At 44.4% G+C, this 22,128-nt stretch overlaps 1 protein-coding gene across 4 annotated transcripts in view; it reads right to left on the reverse strand.

Annotated features, from left to right (window-relative positions):
• Positions 1-22,128, reverse strand: part of CNTNAP5 (contactin associated protein family member 5) — a 593,632-nt gene that overhangs the window by 193,980 nt on the left and 377,524 nt on the right. For 3 of the 4 annotated variants that reach the window (XM_053258161.1, XM_053258176.1, XM_053258186.1), the window contains one exon: positions 16,673-16,873. The exons of the other annotated variant lie outside the window; for it this stretch is intronic. In XM_053258161.1, the coding sequence (XP_053114136.1) occupies positions 16,673-16,873 (201 nt within the window). The remainder of the gene's footprint in view (positions 1-16,672; positions 16,874-22,128) is intronic. 4 annotated transcript variants of the gene reach the window in all.

The raw sequence follows: 22,128 nt of genomic DNA on the forward strand, positions 1-22,128 counted from the left end.
CTGCAAGAAACATAGAAACACCAAATAAAGAAGAAACAGTGCAATTCTGGGGGAAATTATGGGACAATCCAATAGATTATAATAAAAAAGCAGACTGGATGAAAGAAGTCAAATATATAACCAACAAATGCAAGATCTAATAATGACACCAGAATTAATAAGTGAAAGAGCAAAGAAAATTAAAATTGGACTGCTCCAGGCAACGATGAACTGCATGGCTTTTGGCTTAAACACCTAACATGCCTTCATAAACTACTATCAAAACAGTTCAATCACATTTTGCAAGGAGGTCATATTGAACAATGGCTAACAACTGGGAAAACTCATCTCATCATGAAAGACCCAGCAAAAGGTGCAGTTCCAAGTAATTATAGACTGATAACCTGTCTGCCAATCATGTTTAAATTATTAACTGGAATAATAGCAGATGAAGTGATCCAACGCTTATTAACTAACAAACAGCTTCCAGTTGAACAGAAAGGAAATTGCCCCAACACCAGAGGCACAAAAGGCCAGCTGCTGATTGACAAAATGATTTTAGAAAATTGCAAGAGAAGAAAAACCAATCTAAGTGTTGCATGGATTGACTACAAGAAAGCCTTCGATTCCTTGCCTCACACATGGATACTAAAATGTTTAGAAACAACTGGTGTCAGCAAAAACATTCAGATATTTATTTAAAAAAGCAATGAGCATGTGGAGTAAACAATCAATGGCGAGACACTTGGACAGGTTAGCATTAGAAGAGGCATTTTCCAAGGAGACTCACTATCCCCTCTGTTGTTTGTAATTGCCATGACCCCACTTTCACAAATACTCAACAAAACAGGCCTCGGATACCAAACATCTAAAACACCCAGTAAAATCAACCATATGCTGTACATGGACGATCTGAAGTTGTATGGAAAGTCCCAGTCAGAAATCGAATCACTGCTAAACACTGTCCGTATATTCAGTAGTGATATAGCAATGGAGTTTGGACTAGACAAGTGTGTTGCATTAATAATGAACAGAGGGAAAATAAGAAAAACAGAAGGAATAGAACTGCCCAATGGAAGCAACATCAAGAACATGGAAGAGAAAGAACCTTACAAATACCTGGGCATTCTCCAGGCTGATAACATCGCACACACTGAAGTTAAAAGAAAAATTGGGAGTGAATACATCAGGAAAGTTAGAAAAATCCTCAAGTCCAAACTCAATGGCGGGAACACCATACAAGCCATAAACACCTGGGCTATACCTGTTATCAGATACTCTGCAGGAATAATAGACTGGACCCAGGCAGAGCTAGAGACTCTAGATCGTAAGACCAGGAAAATAATGACCATCAATCATGCTCTGCACCCCCGCAGTGATGTCGATAGGCTATACTTCCCTCGCAGCTCAGGTGGAAGAGGAATGCTGCAAGTCCATCAAACAGCAGAGGAGGAGAAAAGAGGCCTTGAAGAATATATTAAGGACAGTGAAGAAGATGCACTTCAAATGGTCAATAATGTGAAACTATTCAACACCAATGAAACAAAGCAGGCCTACAAGAAAGAACAAGTCAAGAACCGAGCAGAAAAATGGAAAAATAAGGCACTGCATGGTCAATATTTGCAAATATAAGTGGAAAATCAGACATCACCAAGACCTGGCAATGGCTTAAGAATGGTTACTTGAAGAAAGAAACAGAGTGTTTAATACTGGCTGCACAAGAACAGGCACTAAGAAGAAATGCAATAAGAGCAAAAGTTGAAAAATCCACCACAAACAGCAAGTGCCGCCTTTGTAAAGAAGCAGATGAAACCGTGGACCACCTACCCGTAATCAGCTTTTGTAAAAAGATCGCACAGACTGACTACAAAGAAAGGAATGACAAGGTAGCAGGGATGATATACTGGAACATCTGCAAAAAATACAAGCTACCTGTAGCCAAACATTGGTGGGACCATAAAATTGAAAAAGTCGAAGAAAATGAAGATGTAAAAATATTATGGGACTTCCGACTACAAACAGACAAACATCTGCCACACAATACACCAGATATAATTGTAGTCAAGAAGAAAGAAAAACAAGTCAAAATAATCGACATAGCAATACCAGGGGATAGCAGGATAGAAGAAAAAGAAATAGAAAAAATTACCAAATTCAAAGATCTACAAATTAAATTGAAAGGCTGTGGCAGAAAAAGACCCAAATAATCCCAGTGGTAATTGGTGCCCTGGGTGCAGTTCCAAAAGACCTTGAAGAGCACCTCAACACCATAGGGGCCACAGAAATCACCATCAGCCAATTACAAAAAGCAGCTTTACTGGGAACAGCCTATATTCTGCGACGATATCTATTACAATTGACAATAAAATTCAGCCATCCCAGGTCCTTGGGAAGGACTCGATGTCTGGATAAAACAAACCAGTCAATAACACCTGTCTGACTGTGTAAAGAAGAAATAATAATAATAATACACTCCCAACATTGGCCCTGCTAGTAAGAGTCTAAGATTCTGGAAACACAGAAAAGGGCAAAATGTATATTGCTCTCAACCTGACAATGTATATCATACTGTGAATTTCTTTGGAGCCCAGGGTCTATCCTTGGTATCAGAAACTGTGTACACGTGGAGGTGGTGGGATGCCAAGCAACAGATATCAGCACGCAGTTGACATGAACAGCATGCTTTGTCACTGCTGGCTGAAATCACAGAAGTCAAAAGAAATAGATCTACTGTTTGTCAAATTATGTCAGTGTTCAAATACACTGTACTGTGACTGTAGAATAAAGACAACAGAAATAAGCCCTGTCCTGCATCAGAAAGTAGAATACACATGAACACAAAGTAATATGTAGCATTTGCATGCGGGGTGGGGATCTATGACAGGAAAAATAGGATCTGCATTTTTTTCAAGACTCCTTTTTTAAAGCTTCAATATACTTTAGGTACTTTATAATTGCTCATCCAGGCTTTTGTCATCCATCTGACAGAAAGAAGTCAGGACACTTCCCAATTATAGATCAAATGTAAAAGTGCAAAAGGAGAGAGAATGGATTTCTTTAATAAAGGTTCTCTGTTGGAAAGGAGGGGAGGGAGAGAGGGAGGGAGGAAGGAAACATTTTTGTGCTGTATCACCCGCACTTATCCACTGATTCTTTTTTCTTTTCTTTTTCAGTCTACCCTGTTTACAAAGACTCAGGATGAATAACTATTAGGTACATTTATATACAGCTCCAGTGGAGATGGTAGATAGCTCACTGGTAGAATACATATTCATCCTTTCTATATATAAGATCACAGCTGCACCAGCTCCAGGGATGTAGGAGGAGCATCAGTGGCTGCCCACCGCGGCAGAGCAAGCTCCGCTCTAGCCCTGGGAACCTTACCAGGCTGCTGTGGGCAGCAATGAATGCCCCTCCTTCAGTGGCAGTGCCCTTATACTTTGCCCTTGTCCAACCTTTCTGATGTCCTTTCAAAGCATCTGAGCAACCTAAAATCGGAAAAAAGGGGGGGGCTGCTGCTGCACACTACTGCCTCAGAAGAACATAAGAACCTACAGGGTCAGGCCCAAGGCCCATCTAGTCTAGCATCCTGTTTCACATAGTGGGCCATCAGATACCTCTGAGAAGTCCACAGGCAAGAGCTGACGGCATGTCCTCTCTGCTGCTGTTGCTCCCCTGGCTGGAGGTAGACTATAGCCACCAGACTAGTAGCCACTGATAGACCTGTCTTCTGTGAATTTATCTAAGCTACTTTTAAAGCCATCCAAGCTAGTGGCCATCACCACATCCTGTGGCAGAGAATTCCACAGATTAATTATGCACTGTGTCAGTGTGAAAAAGTACTTCCTCTTGGTGGTCCTAAATTTCCTGGCCTTCAGTTTCATGAGATGACCCCCTGGTCCAAGTTGCGAGAGAGGGAAAGAAAAATTTCTCTATCAGCTTCCTCCACACCATGCATAATTTTATAGACCTCTATCATGTCTCTTTTTTCCTAAACTAAAAAGCCCCAGGTGTTGTAACCTTGCCTCATAAGGAAGGTGCTCTAGGCCCCAGATCATTTTGGTTGCCTCATAAAGATATTCATCCTACAGCAGTGGCTGAAATGGTGGTGACATCCTGCTTCCACTTTTGTCACGAGGAAACACTGTTCCTAGTAGTTGGCTTTATACAGTACTTAGTTCTGTTCTTTGTTGTTGTTGTCATAATGATAGTTTATTAATTTAGTGTAGAATGAATGCCATGACAATTTTTGGCCATAGAAACATTAAAGACAATCAATGAATTCACCATGCCTGCTGAGAAGTGGAGAAGAAACAGCACCTTCAATGGACAGCCTTTTCCAAAAGTTAGAAAGAGGGCTGAAGCAACACAAGTTACCATTTGCTCTTGGTGATCACCTAAGTGGTTTACCACCAACAGAGATTATGGTTTGGATTACCCTGTGTGAACACTCAGGCCTTGGGGGAGGAGTTCCAACTCCCCACTGAACCTAACCATGCTATTTTGTAATGCCAGGTAGGTTCAAAATAAGACCAAAATCATCCATGATTGGATCGAGTATGAAGGAGCTGTCCAGGCTTGTGTAACACCCGGTTGGGGGAGGCTAGTGGTCCTGTGTGGGCACAACCTCTTTCCCCAGAGTACTCTGCTGCTGAGCAGGTTAGGAAATGTGGGGGGGGGGGAGTGGCTGTGGTTCACAAGAACAACATCTCCCTTACCAGGATCCCTGTGAGAGAATTGACCTGTATTGAGTGTGTGTACCTTAGACTGGAGACTCAAGATAGACTGGGGATTCAGCTGGTGTACCCTGCCTAACAGACTCCCTAACTGAGCTAGCGGAGCTTGTCACTGAGTTGATGTTTGACTTACCCAGGCTTTTGGTACTGGGCGATTTCAATGTCCACTTTGGGAGTGGCTTGTCTGGTGCTGCTCAGGAGTTCATAGCAGACAGACAACTATGGCCCTATCATAATTAGTCTTAGGACCTACACATGTTGCTGGTCATACACTGGATTTGGTCTTTTGCTCAGATCACGTGGTGTTCCATGGATGGGATTTCCTGTAGTTTCCCCATTGTCATGCACAGACCACTTCCTGGATGAGGTAGGTCTCAAAGTCATGTCTGACCCCTGCAGTGGACCTATTAGAATGGTCTGATCAAGACCCTTTGGATCCAGACACGGGCGGGGGCATGATTTAGCTCTTCAATGGGGCCATGGGGCCTCATTCAGGAGTCAAATGGCCAGAGCAGCCAGGAGCGACTCTCCCTGCAGGGAGAACTGCTTCTGCTCCCATCTAGCTCCCGAACAGGGCTGCATGGCCCTGTTTGGGAGTGAGACCATACTCCTCCACGTCTGATGTCAGACGCAGGGGCATGGCTAACTACCCACATCTGACATCAGATGCAGAGGGTGGAGCGAGGGGGGCTGATGTGGCGGCCAGACATGGGCCACCACTGGCCTCCCTCTGCCAGTGCTCCAACTTCCCATGGTTGGGTAAGATGATTGAGAAGGTAGTGGCTGACCAGCTCCAAGAAGTTTGGGAGGAAACTGATTATCTAGACCCATTTCAAACTGGCTTAGGGCAGGCTATGGGGTTCAGATGGCTTTAGTTATTATTAATCAATTAATTAATTAATCAATCAATCAATTCATTCATTCAGTTTTTATACCACCCTTCCGAGATGGCTCAGGGCAGTTTACAATTAAAAACAGAAACCATTAAAACCAATAACAATCAAAACAGAAATATAAATATGAACACCAATTAAAAAAACATCTTTAAAAAACAATTAAACTATCAGAATAATTAAACCCCTGAAAACCAGGTTACCATTAAAACAATTAAAATTAGTTAAAAACCCTGAAAGGCCAGGCCAAACAGATGGGTTTTAAGGGCTCTCTTGAACGTCAGTAAGGAATTAAGATTGCAAATTTCTGCTGGGAGTGCATTCCACAGCCCAGGAGCAGCTACAGAGAAGGCCTGCCTCTGAGTCGCCACCAAATGAACCGGTGCTAACTGGAGATGGACCTCCTCAGATGACCTTAATGTGTGTTGGGGATCATGTAAAAGAAGGCGCTCTAAGATATCTTGGACCCAAGCCATTCATTGCTTTAAAGGTAATAACCAGCACATTGTATTTTGCCCAGAAACATATCGGTAGCCAGTGTAACTGTTTCAAAACAGGCATAATATGGTCTCTCTGGGTTGCCCCAGAGACCAATCTGGCTGCTGCATTCTGAACTAACTGAAGTTTCTGGACTATGTACAAAGGTAGCCCCACGTAGAGCACATTGCAATACTCAAGCCGGAAGGTTACTAGCTGATGCACCACTGTTTTGAGGTCATCCTCTTCAATGAATGGGCGCAGCTGTTGAATCAGCCGAAGCTGTTAGAAAGCACTCCTGGCCATGGCCTCCACCTGAGATACTAGGGTGAGGCCTGGGTCCAGGAGTACTCCCAAGCTGTGCACCTGCTCCTTTTGGGGGAGTGTAACCCCATACAGCACAGGAAGATCTAACTCACCCCTCAGATTCTGAGCCCCCACAATGAGCACCCCCATCTTGCTTCAATTCACCTTCAATTTGTTATCCCTCATCCAGCCCATTACTGCCTGTAGGCAGGCATTTAGAGAATGATTGCCATTTCCTGAAGATGAAAAGGAGAAGTAGATTTGGGTGTCATCAGCATACTGATAACACCCAGCACCAAACCTCCTGATGACCTCACTCAGCGGTTTCATGTAGATGTTAAAAAGAATTAGTGACAGAATGGAGCCCTGAGGGACTCCATATAACAGCTCCCAATTTGAGGAACAACTGTCATCAAGCTCCACCATCTGGAATCTACCTGAGAGATATGAATGGAACCACTGCAAGGCAGTGCCCCCTATCCCCAACTCCCCCAGGCAATCCAGAAGGATACCATGGTCGATGGTATCAAATGCCGCCGAGAGATCCAGAAGAACCAGCAGAGTCACACTCCCTCTGTCGATTCCCCGGTAAAGGTCAGCGATCAGGCTGACCAAGGCTGTCTCAACCCCGTAGCCAGCTCTAAAGCCAGTTTGAAATGGGTCTAGATAATCAGTTTCCTCCAAGACTGCCTGGAGCTGGTTTGCCACCACCCTCTCAATCACCTTCCCCAACCAAGGGAGATTAGAGATTGGCCTGTAACTGTCCATCGCTAAGGGGTCCAGGGAAGGCTTCTTTAAGAGTGGTCTAATCATTGCCTCCTTCAGGCGGGGGGGGGCACCATACCCTCCCTCAGCGATGCATTTATGATATTAATTAGGCCATCTCCAACAATCTCCCTGCTAGATAGAAGCAGCCAAGTCGGGCAAGGATCCAGAGAACAGGTGGTAGGCCGCACCACCCCAAGCAGCTTGTCCACATCCTCAGGAGTCACAGATTGAAACTGATCCAATCTAATACTGCAAGAGGGATCTCTGGACACCTCCTCTATAGACCTTGCAGAAATAGTGGCGTCCAAGTCGGCCTCATAGAGGACCTTCACCAGGGAATTGACAGAGGGAGTGTGACTCTGCTGGTTCTTCTGGATCTCTCAGTGGCTTTCGATACCATCAATCATCATATCCTTCTGGATTGCCTGAGAGCCTTGGGGATAGGAGGCAATGTTTTACAGTGGTTCCGCTCCTATGTCTTGGATAGATTTCAAATAGTGGCACTTGGTTACAGTTGCTCTTTCAAAACGGGAGCTGCTATATGGAGTCCCTCAGGGCTTCATTCTGCTAAAAGGTGTGCGAACCGTCTCAAATTAGGCCAAGCTCAAGTTTAAGTCAGCTTGGCTCGATGGGCTTGACTCGAACTGAACCAGGCCTGGTTTGAACCAAGCTGGCTCAAATTCCCCCTTGCCATTAAATGGGGACTTCTGTAAAACTTGCTCACCCCCTCTCCCGCCGGCCCAGCCCCACATAGCTTGGGCTGGTTAGGGCCGCTGCACAGGTGTGGAGATCACTAAAATGTCCTCCATGAATGCACATAGGCAATTTGTGTGATCACTATGCACATGCATGGAGACCATTGATTGACCTCTATGCCTGTGTAGAGGCCTGAACCAGCCTGGGCTATGCAGGGGGAGGGCAGCAGGGGTGCGGGGGGAGCAGCCACCCCAGCCATCGCCAGCACCACTATTAAGGTAGTCCCGTTCTACTTTTACAGAAGTCGCCCTGCCCCCCTCTTGCCCTTACCGGATTCCCCTTTACCAGTAGGCCTCTAAGCCTTTTCAACCTTCTCAGTTCGAACTTGAACTGGGTCCAGTTCAAGTGTGCATGGAACCGAACAGGGCCAGTTCAGCTCAAGTTCAGTTTGGACTCAAAAGAAACTGGCTTTTTTAGTTTTGTGCAGATCCCTACGTTCTAACATCTACATGAAATTTGGTGAGGTTATCAAGGGATTTGGTGCAAGATATTATCAATATGCTGATGGCACCCAAATCTATTTCTCCTTGTCATCAATAGCAGGAAATGGCATAAGCCCCTTAAATGCCTGCCTACAGGCTGTAATAGGTATGTATGTGCAAATTGGTTTGACTGCTCCAAATTTGAACTGGCCCGACCCCCACCCCCACAAAAGGTCCAATGCTGGTCCAAGTTTGAACTGGACTGGCCCCAGTTTGAACAGAAACAGTCCAAACCATTTCAGGGCAATGCTTGTAAAGGAGAATCCACTGAGCAAAGGGAGATTCCAAAAGGTAGCAGAGGGGGGAGAAGGGAACTAACCTTCCCAGTAGAGGCAGGATGATGGTGGCAGGAGCTCCTCTAATCCCCCCACCCCCAATAGTAGGCTGGGCCAGAGACTGTGGTCCGGTTTAGGCTTCCAAACAGTAACTGCAAAGAGTGCATTAAAATAGATAGCCCAATGTTTTTGCACAAGAGAGGCCAGTGCTCTTGTGCAAGAGCACTGAGCCACCTATTCTAATGGCCTCTGTGTGCACACAGAGGTAGGCTACATGCTCTGCAGTTACTGCACTGAAGCCCAAACTGGGCTGCAGCCACTGATTGCTATTGGGTTGGCTGGTGGTAGGTTTAAACGAACCCCTCCTGCCGTCATCCCACCACCTCCAGGAAGGTAAGTTCCCCTCTAGTCACCCCCCCCCCACTTTGGGAATCCCCCTTTGCTTGTAAGGGGAATCTTCAGCAGATTCCCCTTTACAAGCATTGATCCAAACCGATCTGAGAACCGGTTCAGTCTGGTTTGGCAGTCGAACAGGACCAAGTCCAGTTTGGCCAGAACCAGGCTGGGCCAGGCAAGTTTGAATTTGGTTCAAATTTGAACCAAACCGGCCATACCAGTTCAATGCACGTCCCTAGTAATGGGCTGGATGAGGATGGCTGAAGATGGATGCAATTAGCAAGAAGGAGGTGCTAATTGTTGAGGGTTGTAATCTGCAAGAAGGGATGGAACTACCTGGTCTGGATGAAGTTACATTCTCTCATAAAGAACAGGTGCATAGCTTGGGAGTGCTCTTGGACCTGGGTCTCATCCTGGTGTCTCAGGTTGAGGCTCTGGAAAGCTTTTACCAGCTGCAATTGATTTGCGAACTCTGCCCATTCCTTGAGGGGAATGACCTGAAAACAGTGGTTCACCAGCTGGTAACCTCCAGGTAGGACTACTACAATGCACTCTATGTAGTGTTGTCTTTGTAGTTCAGAAACTTCAGTCCGTTCAAAATGAGGCAGCCAGCTTGGTCTCTGGGGTATCCCTGAGAGACCAAATTATACCTGTTCTTAAACGCACTAGCTGCAAATATGTTTCTGGGCAAAGTACACAGTGCTGTTTATTACCTTTAAAGCCCTGAATGGCTTAGGTCCAGGTTAACTGAGTGAGCGCCTTTCCCTACAAGACCCCACCATTCAGTAAGATCACCAGGAGGGGTTCTTCTTCAGTTGCCTACAGTTTATCTGGTGGCAATGAAGGATCGGGCCTTCTCAGTTGTCTCCCCGGGTTGTGGAACGCACTCCCCGTGGATATAGGAGGACAATCTTCCTTGGAGGCCTTCAGGAGAGCCTTAAAGACCCATCTTTTTAGCCTGGCTTTTTATGTCTAGTTTTAATTTTAAAGTTTAATCGTCTTTAAATGTGTTTTTTTAAAAAGGTCAACTGTTTTATTATGTGTTTTTTATTTTAATGTAAACCACCCTGAGCCACTTTAGGAAGGGCTGTATATAAATTGACTAAATAAATACACTTGAGCAAAGATGTGATGAACTGCAGCCTGTGCTATTTAAGAAGGACTTCATCTAAAGTAGAGTAGTGCATTTTATTATCTATAAGCAGTTTTTGATCTATAAGTTTTTTTCTAACTTTCATTCTTCAAAAGAAAATAGAAAAAAATACGGTGGCTCTTTTGTGAATTTGCAGAAGTCCTGGATGTAAGACACAGGAGATGAGGGCAGTGTCACAAATGGACTACTTAAACAGCCACAAACAAAATTATATGAGATTTAGGAGCATCAATATAACAACTGAAAAAGGATTTTGAACGTACTTTTCCCATGAAAAGGATGACAGAACTGAGCATTTTAATATTAAAGAAAACAGAGGACACAATTTTACAAAGTTTGCATTTCAAATTGAAACTCACAGGGTCGGTTCACACATGCATATTTATGAATGAGCATCCAGATCAAACACCACATAGACAATCTTTGTATCACATCATAGCAAGCGCCATCTTTCAGTGGAATTACTAGCAATTAGGTAAGAGAACAGTTCATCTACATGCTTTGATGAGATGAGGTTTGATGTGCGTTGAAAGAACGAACATAGTGCTATATGGTTGTCTGGGTTTGTAATGTTATCTGGGCAAGAAGGGGTTAAAACTCACACTGAGAGAGTTCAGCACAGAAATGCCCTGCAGCCAAGACTGGGAAACCCCCAGTGGAGAAAAAGAGAGGCATTTTTAAAGTGTTCAGTTAGAAAGCAGTTAAGAGCTCAGTTGTTAAAGTGAGCAGTTGGAACTGAAGGTTCACTGTGTAAACGTGTCTGATGTATAGCCTAGTGAAAAAGGCTGTAGGGGAAAATAACATAGTGTGGTCCTGTGCAATGTGTTTAAAGAGAATCAGCTGTGTGAACTGTGAAGATGAACAGTATAAAAACAAAGATTCTTATGAAAGCTTTATAGGCCTGAAGTGTATGAAAAGTTTTTGTAAGAGTCAAAACAACAGTCCTGTAACTAAGAAAGTAAACTAGCCTACTTAAGTAGAGAACCAAGCTAGCATCAGAACTTCTAATTAATAAGCTTCTATCTTATTCATCTCTAAAGAATCCATGAGTAACTCAGCCTGTATCCCCATGCACTGTTCCCTCTAAGGTGTGCACATGTGCGTGCACTCACACATGTTCTGATGTCCGCTCAGTTAATTTTAGATCCTGCTCAGGGTGAATCAGGAAGGCCTCACTCTGAAAGCATGTGCACACACACTGCCTTGACACTGCTGCCCAGAACAAAACTCATTCTGCAGACAGATGAAAAAAATTAGAGAGAACACTGAATGCATGCCTACAAGACTGCATTTACCACAGCAGAAAAACTTTACACATACATCCTGAGATTCTGTATATTCATATGGAGTCTTTAAATAGTGAAAGCAAAATAAAGGAATGCTGAGAGAAATAAGTATCATAAATAAATTCAAATAAGTGCATTCTAGAAACCTCCCTCACAACACATGCTAATGTGACCTGTCTCAAAAGTCTGCAAAAAGCACATTTATTCTGTTCAGTTCATCTTTTGCAGTTTGTTTGTTTGGACATTTGTCCCAAGGGGGATCCTGTAGAAAGTAAGGCGGGGGAGTCAAGAGAAAAGGGAAAGAAAAAGAGGAGAAAACGTTGCTGAACAAACCTGTAGTTAAATCTATTTAAGATTGTCTTCTTTGTATGAGGGAAGCAGCTATAAAACATTTGGCGATGAGATTTTGAACCAGCTAAGTGTGTGAGCCTGCAAAGCTTGTGAATGTTCCTGCATCTTAATTTCATTGCATTACTGGGCCTACATTCAGGGGCGTAACTATGATAGGGCAAGGGGAGACAGTTGTCTGGGGGTCCATTGCCTTGGCCCCACCCCGAGGCAAGTCATATGACTGACTCCCCCAGCCGCGCACCTGCCCGGGCTTCCTTCAGTTGTATTCATCCTCCAAAATTGATGTGAGTGTTAAGACCTGGAGCTACCAGAACAGCATGTCCTCCTCTAGTACCATTAAATGACTTGCATCGTCCACAATTTACAAAACCTTTAAAAAAATAATTTAGGATGATGTTCTATTGTGGCACATAGGAGAGGGAGGGAGGGAGGGAGGGAGGGAGAGAGAGAGAACTATGTTTTTTGTTACCACTATTCAGCCTCATTTAAGATTTCTTTACTTCGTGTGCTGAGCATCAGTGATGGGGGGATTTTAAAATCTTGTCTCTGGGCCCACTCCAACCTTGCTACGCACCTACCTACATTCTTGAACAGCTTTATAGCTCTATTATAGCTGCTACTGAATGTTTATTCAGCTTCCTGACCTGCACACCCCCTGAAGGTACTTTTGCCTCATCATTCCTGGACTCTGTTATTCACTGGATGCCCACTGCAGCATGGCTCATAGCCCAACACGGCCGTTTTTTATTGTCGACTCCAGGAGAACCTGCTCTTTCCTGGAAACAATGGAGGTCCTATATCTTTAGTTACCTCCTCGCTATAAAGACCCCTGATTTTACTCCAGCAAAGCAGAAGGCTATATTGCTTCACTGACTGGGCCCTGAAGGCCAAAGAATATATAAACGTTTGCCCTTTCCCGCCAACTTGAAGGGTAACATCAATTCTTATGAAGCTGCTCTTCAAACCTTAGATGATCATTTCAACCCTAATTTGAATATGATTGCTGAACATTACAAGTTCTATTCTACATATCAACTGCCTGGTGAACCAATAGATCAATATGTCACAGCATTGTGTGCCTTAAGTGAAACCTGTGAGTTTGCCAACTTTACTTTACTGATGAAATGATCAGGGATCAGATTGTTATGAAAACAAACTGCTCCAAACTGCATCAAAAACTGCTGTTGGAGCGGAAACTTACCTTGGATAAAGTTATAGAAAAGGCTAGGAGGGTGGAAAGTGCTCCTCACTGTGGCAAACAACTCTCTTTGGCACCCCCAAAACCAACCTCCTGAAATCCAGGCAGTTTAGTCTGAAATTTTCCAGTCAATCTTATCACATGGTACTGCCCAAAAAAGTGGCAGCACAAGAAAGAAGGAGCTGTCACTGCTATCAATGTAGAGACTCTGCCCACAAAGCCAATTTTGCTCACTGTCCTGAACAGAAGGTAACTTGCAATAGATGCAAGGAGAGGAGACACTTTGCTAAGGTTTGCAAGTCTGCTGTCCACTCCATTACTGATTCACCATATGAAAAGGATGAGGCAGCTTAAACACTTCCTGACAGTATTTTAAGTGTGACAAAATCAAGGAATGCTTCTCCACATTGTCAAGTTGAACTTAATGGCCATGAAGTGCAGATGCTGGGTGATTCTGGTTCTCCATGCACTATAATTTCCCATCTACTTTGCAAGAAATGCCTTACTACATCTGATCTGCACCTGCAGCCTTCAGACATCTACCCATGGGGATATGAAGATTCCTTTATTGACATAAACTGATACTTTATAGGGATGTTTGTTGAATCCACTCTCATTTCTGACCAGAGAATCTGCTCTCAGAAGAACACCTCAGAAACAACAAACCAGTGCCCTATGGGTTTGTCATTTTGGGGGTGGCTGGCACCCTATGTCTACTACACCACACCCCGCTCTGGGCCACCCTGGTGCCCCACAAGTGGAGTTACACAGCTCCCAAAATTTCCCATTATTCCCTATGGGGGAAAAGCTTAAGGATGTGCAAACTTAATAAATTCTTTAAAAAATCACCCCTTTCACCAATTTATTTGAAATCTGGGTGGTAGCAGGCACTCATTGGGGCACTTCCATCTGACCCACATTTCTGCCCCCAAAACCCTCTTTCTGCCCTGAATCTGCCCCAAAGACATGGAAAATTCAAAAACCTTTTAAATATCAACCCTTTGCCCAATTTATTTGAAATTTGGGTGGTAGTTTCCACACATTGGGCACTACCACCAAACCCACTCTTTTGCCCCCAGGACTGGGGACTGCAGACTAGGGCCAGCATGTACATGAAGCAGACTGAGATGGTAATTTCAAACAGGGGTATGCACAAAACCAGTTTGCCTGGTTCGGTTCAAGTCTGGATTGGACTCGAACCCAAGTGGGCATGTTTGGCTTTGTGCCCCCTGAACATATCCCCGACTCAGCTCAAATTCAAGCCAGTTCAGGGGTTCTAAGTAAAAAAAGAAAATTAAGACTCATCAATGGGTCCGCGCCATTCTTGGCTGGGGGGGGCTCCCCCTCCCTCACTCTAAAAAGGGCCAGTTTGACCCATTTCCGGGCTGTTCTTTCCTCTTTGTGGTCATGTCCAGGCTATGCAGAGGCCCACTGGCCATGTATGTCAACTTCCAACATGTCTGCCACCACTGGAAGAAGGGCCAGAATGCCCCAAAAATGTCCTGAACTGGCCCTTTTTAGAGTGGGAGAAGGATGGCGGGGGGAGGGGGAGAAGGCTTACCTCCCCGCATACAAGTAGGTCCTTGTCTCTGGGCAGGCGGATCAGTTGCTCTGAGGGTTGGAGTGTCAAGACACGTTGCCCCTTCCCCCGGAGTTCCAATAATGCACCGCGGGACTGCACAGAGCATTATGGGGATTCCCTCTTCTCTTCCCAAGTCTGCTAGCTGTGGCTGCTGCTTGAATCTGTGGCTGACAGACGATCCAGAAAATGAAGTTAGGAGAGCACTTGCTCTCCTAACCTTGTTTTAGAGGGAGGCTCCACAAGTGGGTTTATTGCCACAGTGCCGCCGAGATCAGGCCCAATCCCGGTGGTTCACACGGACAAGCAAAACCAGGCTGGGCTCCCTTAGCCCGGTTTTGCACACATGTCTGAATAGCCTCATTTTGTCCTAGGATTTTTTTCCTGTGGTATAATGTTGTTCTGTGGTATCTTTTAAAAAAACTGATTTATCACTGCTAGTTCACTCATTGGTTGAATTGCTATTTTTATCTAGTTTTTTATTTTATGTATTTGTTCTCTAATAAAAAGTCACTTTGTTGTCATGGACTAAACATGAGGTATAAATAATTAAATACAAGTCCTAAGGTGCTGGCATCTTCCTGTTTTTGACACCCACTTGATCTTAGTCAGAATGCCCATAAATTCATACTCCATGCTATATGAAGGCCTACTTAAAGGTCAGAGTGGTACAGTGAATAAAGAATTGGTTTTAGACCCTGGAGACCCTAGTTCCAAGTTCTGCTCATCCACAAACCTCATGTTAGTCAAACCATTTTCAGTCAACATAAACAGGGCTAATTCTGAACAGGCCTCAGCCCTGGAACCTCTTTGCAGGGCTAAGGCCAGACCTGAAAACTGTGAAGCAATAATAGAGTACTTCTGATAATACACAAAGCTCATTTCACTCACTCCTAAAGGTCTCTTTACTTATTTATAGTTCACTTTCTACACCACCATTCACAAAACTCATCCCAAGGTGTTTTACAGAAGTTAAAATACAATAAAACTCCATAAAAATCACATTAAAACATTACAGTCAATTAAAAACAATAAGAACAAAAAAAAATATAAGAACTCTTGTAGGAGTCATAATTCCAATATGAAATAATCAATTAGGTTGTTGCAACCTCCATTAGGTATTAATTTAGGAATGCACGTTTCAAATTATTTTTCATTCTTTTCTTCTTTCTCAATGCCATCATCTTCTTAAGGATAAAACTACAACATACCACAATGGAAAATGCAATGGAAAATGCAATGAAAATCTGATCTTCTGCTCTTTCTAAACTGCTACACCAATAGGTGGATTAAATGCAGTATTCTGGGAATAGCAGTGAGGCACCGTTAAGGGCCAGTGTGATGTCAGCAGCCAGTGCCCCAATCTCTATTTGCATAATAATTTATGCAATAATTTCCAAAGTTCACGATGGCAAACTAGTCCTAATGAGCACAACTATCACCTGGACGGAGGTAAACTGAGGTCCTTTTTGGATTTTAATATCTGAGCAATGCTGTGGTGCTCTTCACTGAATGCCTGAACAGTGCTCAAGGCTCATACAGTTGTATGTGCGGGGAGAGGGACAGGCTGCTCAGGCACTCAGTGAATGTGTAAAGAGCAGTGTGTTAGTTATGCTGATCTTAATACCTGAAAAGGACATGGGTCACAGGTATATTGGGGTGAGAGTAGCTAATGCTCCAACCTTGTGGGCAATAACAAAACCCCTGCATAAAGTACAAAGACCCAGCCACATGTAGCTCAGGTTTCAATATGTATTGTCACCATTTGGTGGTGGAAATGAATAAAATACTACTACTAATAAGAAAACTAATAGCAGCAGCAGCAGCTATGGCTAGTTCACTGCAACATGATATTGCCACTTTGGCATGGATTCGGTGCCACTATTTACTCTCTACAGTGTATGTGTTTCTGTAGTACAGGCACACTTGGTGGCACTCTGCGTCCTGTCACAGAGCAAGATTCTGTGCAGTGTGGGCTGTGTCTGTTGTGCAATCGATAACAGCTAAGGAGGAAAGATTTCACTTAATGCCACTTACTTGGGGTGTTGAGCAGACGTGACTTTTTGCAGTGGTAAGCTGCCTCCTGTTCACAGTATTCGGCACTATTTATCATCGCATCCAGCTGCTCTGTGCTGCTGTTGTAGCTGAAGTTCATGGTGTATGGCTTCATGGGATCAGCCCCGCGGACTCGAGTCAGTTCTGTGTTGTTGTGCTGTACCACCGTCCAGATCTTATCTTCTGTTAAGTGAATTGAAATGCGGGGGGAAAGATAAGCAAGTTGGGAAAGCCCAAAGCCTCATGCCCTTCTCCAGTATAGGCAGAAACATTGGAACACAAAGCATTGAAATGTATTACCGTTGTTAAAGAACTAACTCAGAAACAGGAAGGATCCCAAGCCAGCCCTTTTTAAGTCAAAATATACACCAGACTAGATAAAGCAGGCTTATCTGCAACTACAAACAATCCAGAAGTAACCCAGATGTTTTACAATCATGGTAGAGATATGACTCCCAACCTTGTGTTGAGTGAGCAGCATTGCCACACCCTGGTTAGAAAGGGCATGGGGCTGAGGGAAGCAGCTTGTATGGCTGTTAGTCCTCGTTTCTCAGCAGTATCTGAGAAATTTCTCACCGGACTGTTGGATCAAAACAGTCCAGAAACTGCAGTTGGTTCAAAATAGCGCTGTAAGATTATTAACTGGGACTGGGCACTTCATCAGCTGCACTGGCTCCCAGTCCATTTCCAGGTCCAATTCAAAGTGCTGGTTTTAACCCTAAATGGCCTGGGACCGGGTTACCTGAGAGAGTGCCTTGCCCCATATATGTCCCAACTCGGACCTTAAGAACTTCTTTGGAGGACCTATTCCAATTGACCCTGCCAAACAAGGCGAGGAGGGTGGTTACTAGGAAGAAGGCCTTTTCGGTGATCACACCCCTTTTATGGAGCAGCCTAACCATGAGGTTCACCTGGATCCATCACTTTGTTCTTTTAGACACCAGGTGAAGACCTCTCTGTTCACTAAGGCTTTTTAAGATTGATTTTTAAAACTGATTTGTAAAGAACAAGTTTTTAAATGATTGTGTGTGTGTGTGTGTGTGTGTGCGCGCGCGCGCGCGGTTGATTTGATATGTTTTATGTGCTTTTATTGGATGTTTTAATGTTGTGTTGTGAGCCACCCAGAGAACAATTTGTGATGGGGCAACTAACAAATAAATTTGTTTGTTTGTTTATTTGTTTATTTATTATTATATTCAGGCTTGTATCTAGCCCCAGCACAGCAACCCACCAGTGGCGGCTGCTGGTGTCTACTTTGTTTCTTTTTAGACGGTGAGCCCTTTGGGGACAGGGGTCCATCTTATTACTTTATTATTGTTTTCTCTGTGTAAACTGCTTTGGAAACTTTAGTCAAAAAGCGGTATATAAATATTTGTATGTATGTATGTATGTTTATCTATTGAGACCTTTCATATGAACAGAAAGGGTTGGGCAGGGGAAAAGACAGGATCCTACCTCCCTTCCCCCACATCATTGGTGCCTCCTTTGGCTCCATCACTCATGCACCCCAATTATCGGTGTGGCAGCAAACTCCTGAAGTAGGATTGGGAGGATGAAGTCCTCCCACATTCCACAATGTAACATGTGAGCAGCAGAGAGGCTGCTTCCAGCATTGCTGCTGCTCTCCTCTGCTTGGCCTCCCCCTCCACCCGCTGCTTAAAATGGCAGCCAGCCACCTGGGAGCTCCAGAGCGATTGTGTGCACAATTGCCTGCCAAAGGGAGGTTTATGCCAGCCTTGGTTAAAGCCTGGGCTCAAGAGCTGAGCTGCCCAGTAGGTGCTGGGTAGGAGTGGGTCCCGTGTCTCCACACAAGCCTGCTCCTATGCACACACAATATTAAAGCAATTAAAACTTAAACACAACTGTATCAAAAATATACAGTCCAGTAGCTGTAGTCCCGGGCCGATATGTTTCAGAGCAAAAAATGAAGTCCTGGTTATTATCTACAAAGCCCTCAATGACTTGTGTCCAGGGTATTTTAGAGAGTGTCTTCTTTGTCACAAACCCTGTCACCTATTAAGATCTTCTGGAGAGGTCTGATTATGGTTGCCGATGGCTCATTTGGAGGCAACTCAGGACCGGGCCTTCTCTGTGGCTGCCCCAGGGCTCTGGAACATGCTCCCCATTGAAATAAGCACATCTCCTTCTCTGTTTGTTTTTAGGAAGACCCTCAAGATACACCTGACTTCTCAGGCTTTTAACTGAAATTAATTTTAAACTGTTGAATTTATTTTTATCTTATGATATTGTTTTTACTTTATTTTGTGAAATCTTTAATTGTTTTTACTCTGTTTTATATTGTGTTTTAAATTTTGTACACCACCTAGAGATGTACATATCAGGTGGTATAAAATGCAATCAATCAATCAATCAATCAATCAATCAATCAATCAATCAATCAATCGCTGTTGTGTAGCACTGTACATCCATAAAGTCAGTTGAATGCATTGTGAAGCCTTTAGGAGCTTCTGCACTCATATTGCCTCCTCCTCAGTTTGGCAGCATAATTGGCTAGCAGAGCTTGCTGCTCGGCTGGTGCATGGGGCTAAATTGCTAGTACAAACTATGCAGCTCTGTCAGATCCCTGGGACGAGGCTGTGCAGTACTAGGCTTGGAATGATGGTAGGGCAGACCAGCATGGCTTGCTGCTGGGCTGCTGCATGGGGCTAAGCTGAAAGCACTGCATAGCTTGTACTATTGGCTCCTTAGGGCTGGGCTGTGCAGCTCCTGGCTTGGAACGATAGCTGGGCAGTGCTGCTTCTGGGGCATCATCCTGCATAGCCCCATCAGCTGATCCAAGCTGACCCAACAGCAAATGTGGAAGGTGTGCACACTGTCACTATGATGGCTGCTGCTTCCATCTCTCTTTCCATTTGGTAATTTTAAAATGGTACACATTCACCATGCACATTTTATAAATCTACCGGGAGCCCAGCCTCATGCATACTTCTGGCAGCCAGGATGTTAAAAAGAAGAATCCATCAAATACACAGGAATGTCAATGGAATAGCTTCTGGGGCGGCCACTGCAGATGTGCGGTGGGGGCAGAAAGTGAGCAATGTGTGCATTGTTCATTCATTTCCCCCACCCTACCCAGTGGTGATCTTACCCCTGGACTTCGGGGCCAAAGTCCAGGGCCTCCACACCCCCTAGAGGCCACCAACTACTCTTTAGTCTGTCCTGGGTGGTATGGTCACCTCTGGCCCACACTGCGCCGGGCAGCTGAGTGTGATTATGACCTGTGCCAGGCAATTTAGAGACAGGCGGGGGGAAGTGGGGAAAGTAATATGTGGGGTGGGAATATGTTAAGTGTTGAAATGTTCTGCTACTGCATATTTACATAAATATACCATACCTGTTTCATATTCTTAAATTCTTGTGAGTTCAGTGGCTGTTTGTGCCCTCAAGAACCCACATGCTAAAAACACTGCATTTGCCATGGGGTGTGTGTAAGGAGGTGATGCTTAACTTGAATCAGGGGGGCTCCAGCAAGGGGGGGGCTCCAAAAGCCTTTAGGTCCAGGCTCCAAATTTACGTAGGTACACCTCTGAAGCTACCTCTCTCTCCCTCTGTGCTTGCCCCGCCCCGAGCTGCATGAGCTGTCATTCGGCCATCATTTGCAGATAAGAATTCCCCAACCATGCAATTGAAATCTCCAGTCATACAGCTGGGGATTCCAATCCACACCCGGGCAGGTGACAGTCTGTGAAGCTTGGAGCGGGGCGAGCACAGAGGGATCAATGGGAAGCCTAGACATGTACCTGTGGCTCATTTTCCACCCTCCTCAGTTCATCTGCAGCAGGAGCTCCTGACTAGTGGCAGTTTGGAAGCATAGCCCCAAAGCCTGAGTCTCAGGGATAAAGCCTTAGATGTGGTAATCCTATGAAGAGCACAGTCTCTTCCTAATATTAATATTAATGGTGAGCACTCAGACTGACTGCATTGGCACAACCCTTAAGGTCTCCAGTTCTCTGTTAATTGTCTTATCAAATGCCCATACCAACTGGGGATCGTATAACCATTGATATTTTTAGACTGTAACAGATAGATGATGAGGCTAGGGTTGCCAACATTCCATGGCCTGAATACGGGACACAAGGGTGTGTGTCTTGGGGCAGGGTCTTCTGCGGGTGAGGTCATCTTAGACGCCTGAGTAGCAATGCATTTGTAAAAACAACAACAAAACAAGCCCCATGTTTTCACAAAGCTTCTTGTTCACACAGACCATCCCCCGTAGACAGAGAACAAGTGTCAGGTGAAAAATTAAGAGAATCCCCCAGGTTTACACACACAATACATCCCCGCATCTTCCTCACTGAAAGGCTTTTTTAGCTGCAAGAAGTGGTGAGTCGGTTAGCAGAGGTCTGCAGGTCTATTTACATTTGATAAGTAAACAATTAGCAACTTGCAAGATGGAAAGAAAACCAGGCAATTGCTCCTGCAAGTTTGCAGAGCAACTGGGGTATCTTTTACATTATAATTTGTTGTATCTTTTACATTATAATATGGACTTCACCCAGACTTCAAAGGGTTTAATGCAAATACATTGACGGATGAGGGAAAGCCCCAGGCTCTGCCATTAATAAGGGGGAAACAGCATCATAGGAACATAAGAACCTGCCATAGGACATAGAACATAGGACTACAGTATGTCCTATGTAGAACTATGTCCTGCCATAGATAGAACTATGTCCTGCCATAGGACATAGAACCTGCCATAAGATATAGTACCTGCCATAAAACATAGGAACCTGACCTGCCAGTTAAACCATAGGTCCATCTAGCTCAATATCGCCACACAGACTGGCAGCAGCTTCTCCAAGGGTTCAGGCAGGAATCTCTCTCAGCCCTATCTTGGAGAAGCCAGGGAGGGAACTTGGAACCTTCTGATCTTCCCAGAGCAGCTCTATACCCTAAGAGGAATATCTTACAGTATTCACACATCAAGTCTCCCATTCATATGCAACCAGGGTGGACCCTGCTTAGCTAAGGGGACAACTCATGCTTGCTACCACAAGACCAGTTCTCCTCTCCTTTGTCCTGTTTGGGACAAGAGACTTTTGCCTCAGATGCGGGACTTCCCGTATAATACGGGACTGTTAATTGGGAATGAAATAGATGAGGAGCAAAGGAAGTACAAGGTACAGGGTTTAAAAAAAAAGAGGAAGTGGTGTGGATTCAGTTCAAGTTGGGCCAGCAATGATTACTTCCACTGCAAAGGAGTGGGATAGTTTTTAGGTCTACCTGAAAAGAAGAGAAATGGCATCCCACCCAGCTTAGAGCACCTTCTAGATATGAAGGGGCAGGAATTAACTACAGCTCTGTGTTCAGCTGCATAAGTTTCCCCTGACCTCTTCTTCCTTCAATTCCCTTGTGCTTAGTTAACTATCAAAAGAAAGAGGACAATTCAGTGCTCTGTACACTCTCTCCAATCCTAT

Source organism: Hemicordylus capensis, chromosome 1, assembly GCF_027244095.1.
Source record: "Hemicordylus capensis ecotype Gifberg chromosome 1, rHemCap1.1.pri, whole genome shotgun sequence".
NCBI lineage: Eukaryota > Metazoa > Chordata > Lepidosauria > Squamata > Cordylidae > Hemicordylus > Hemicordylus capensis.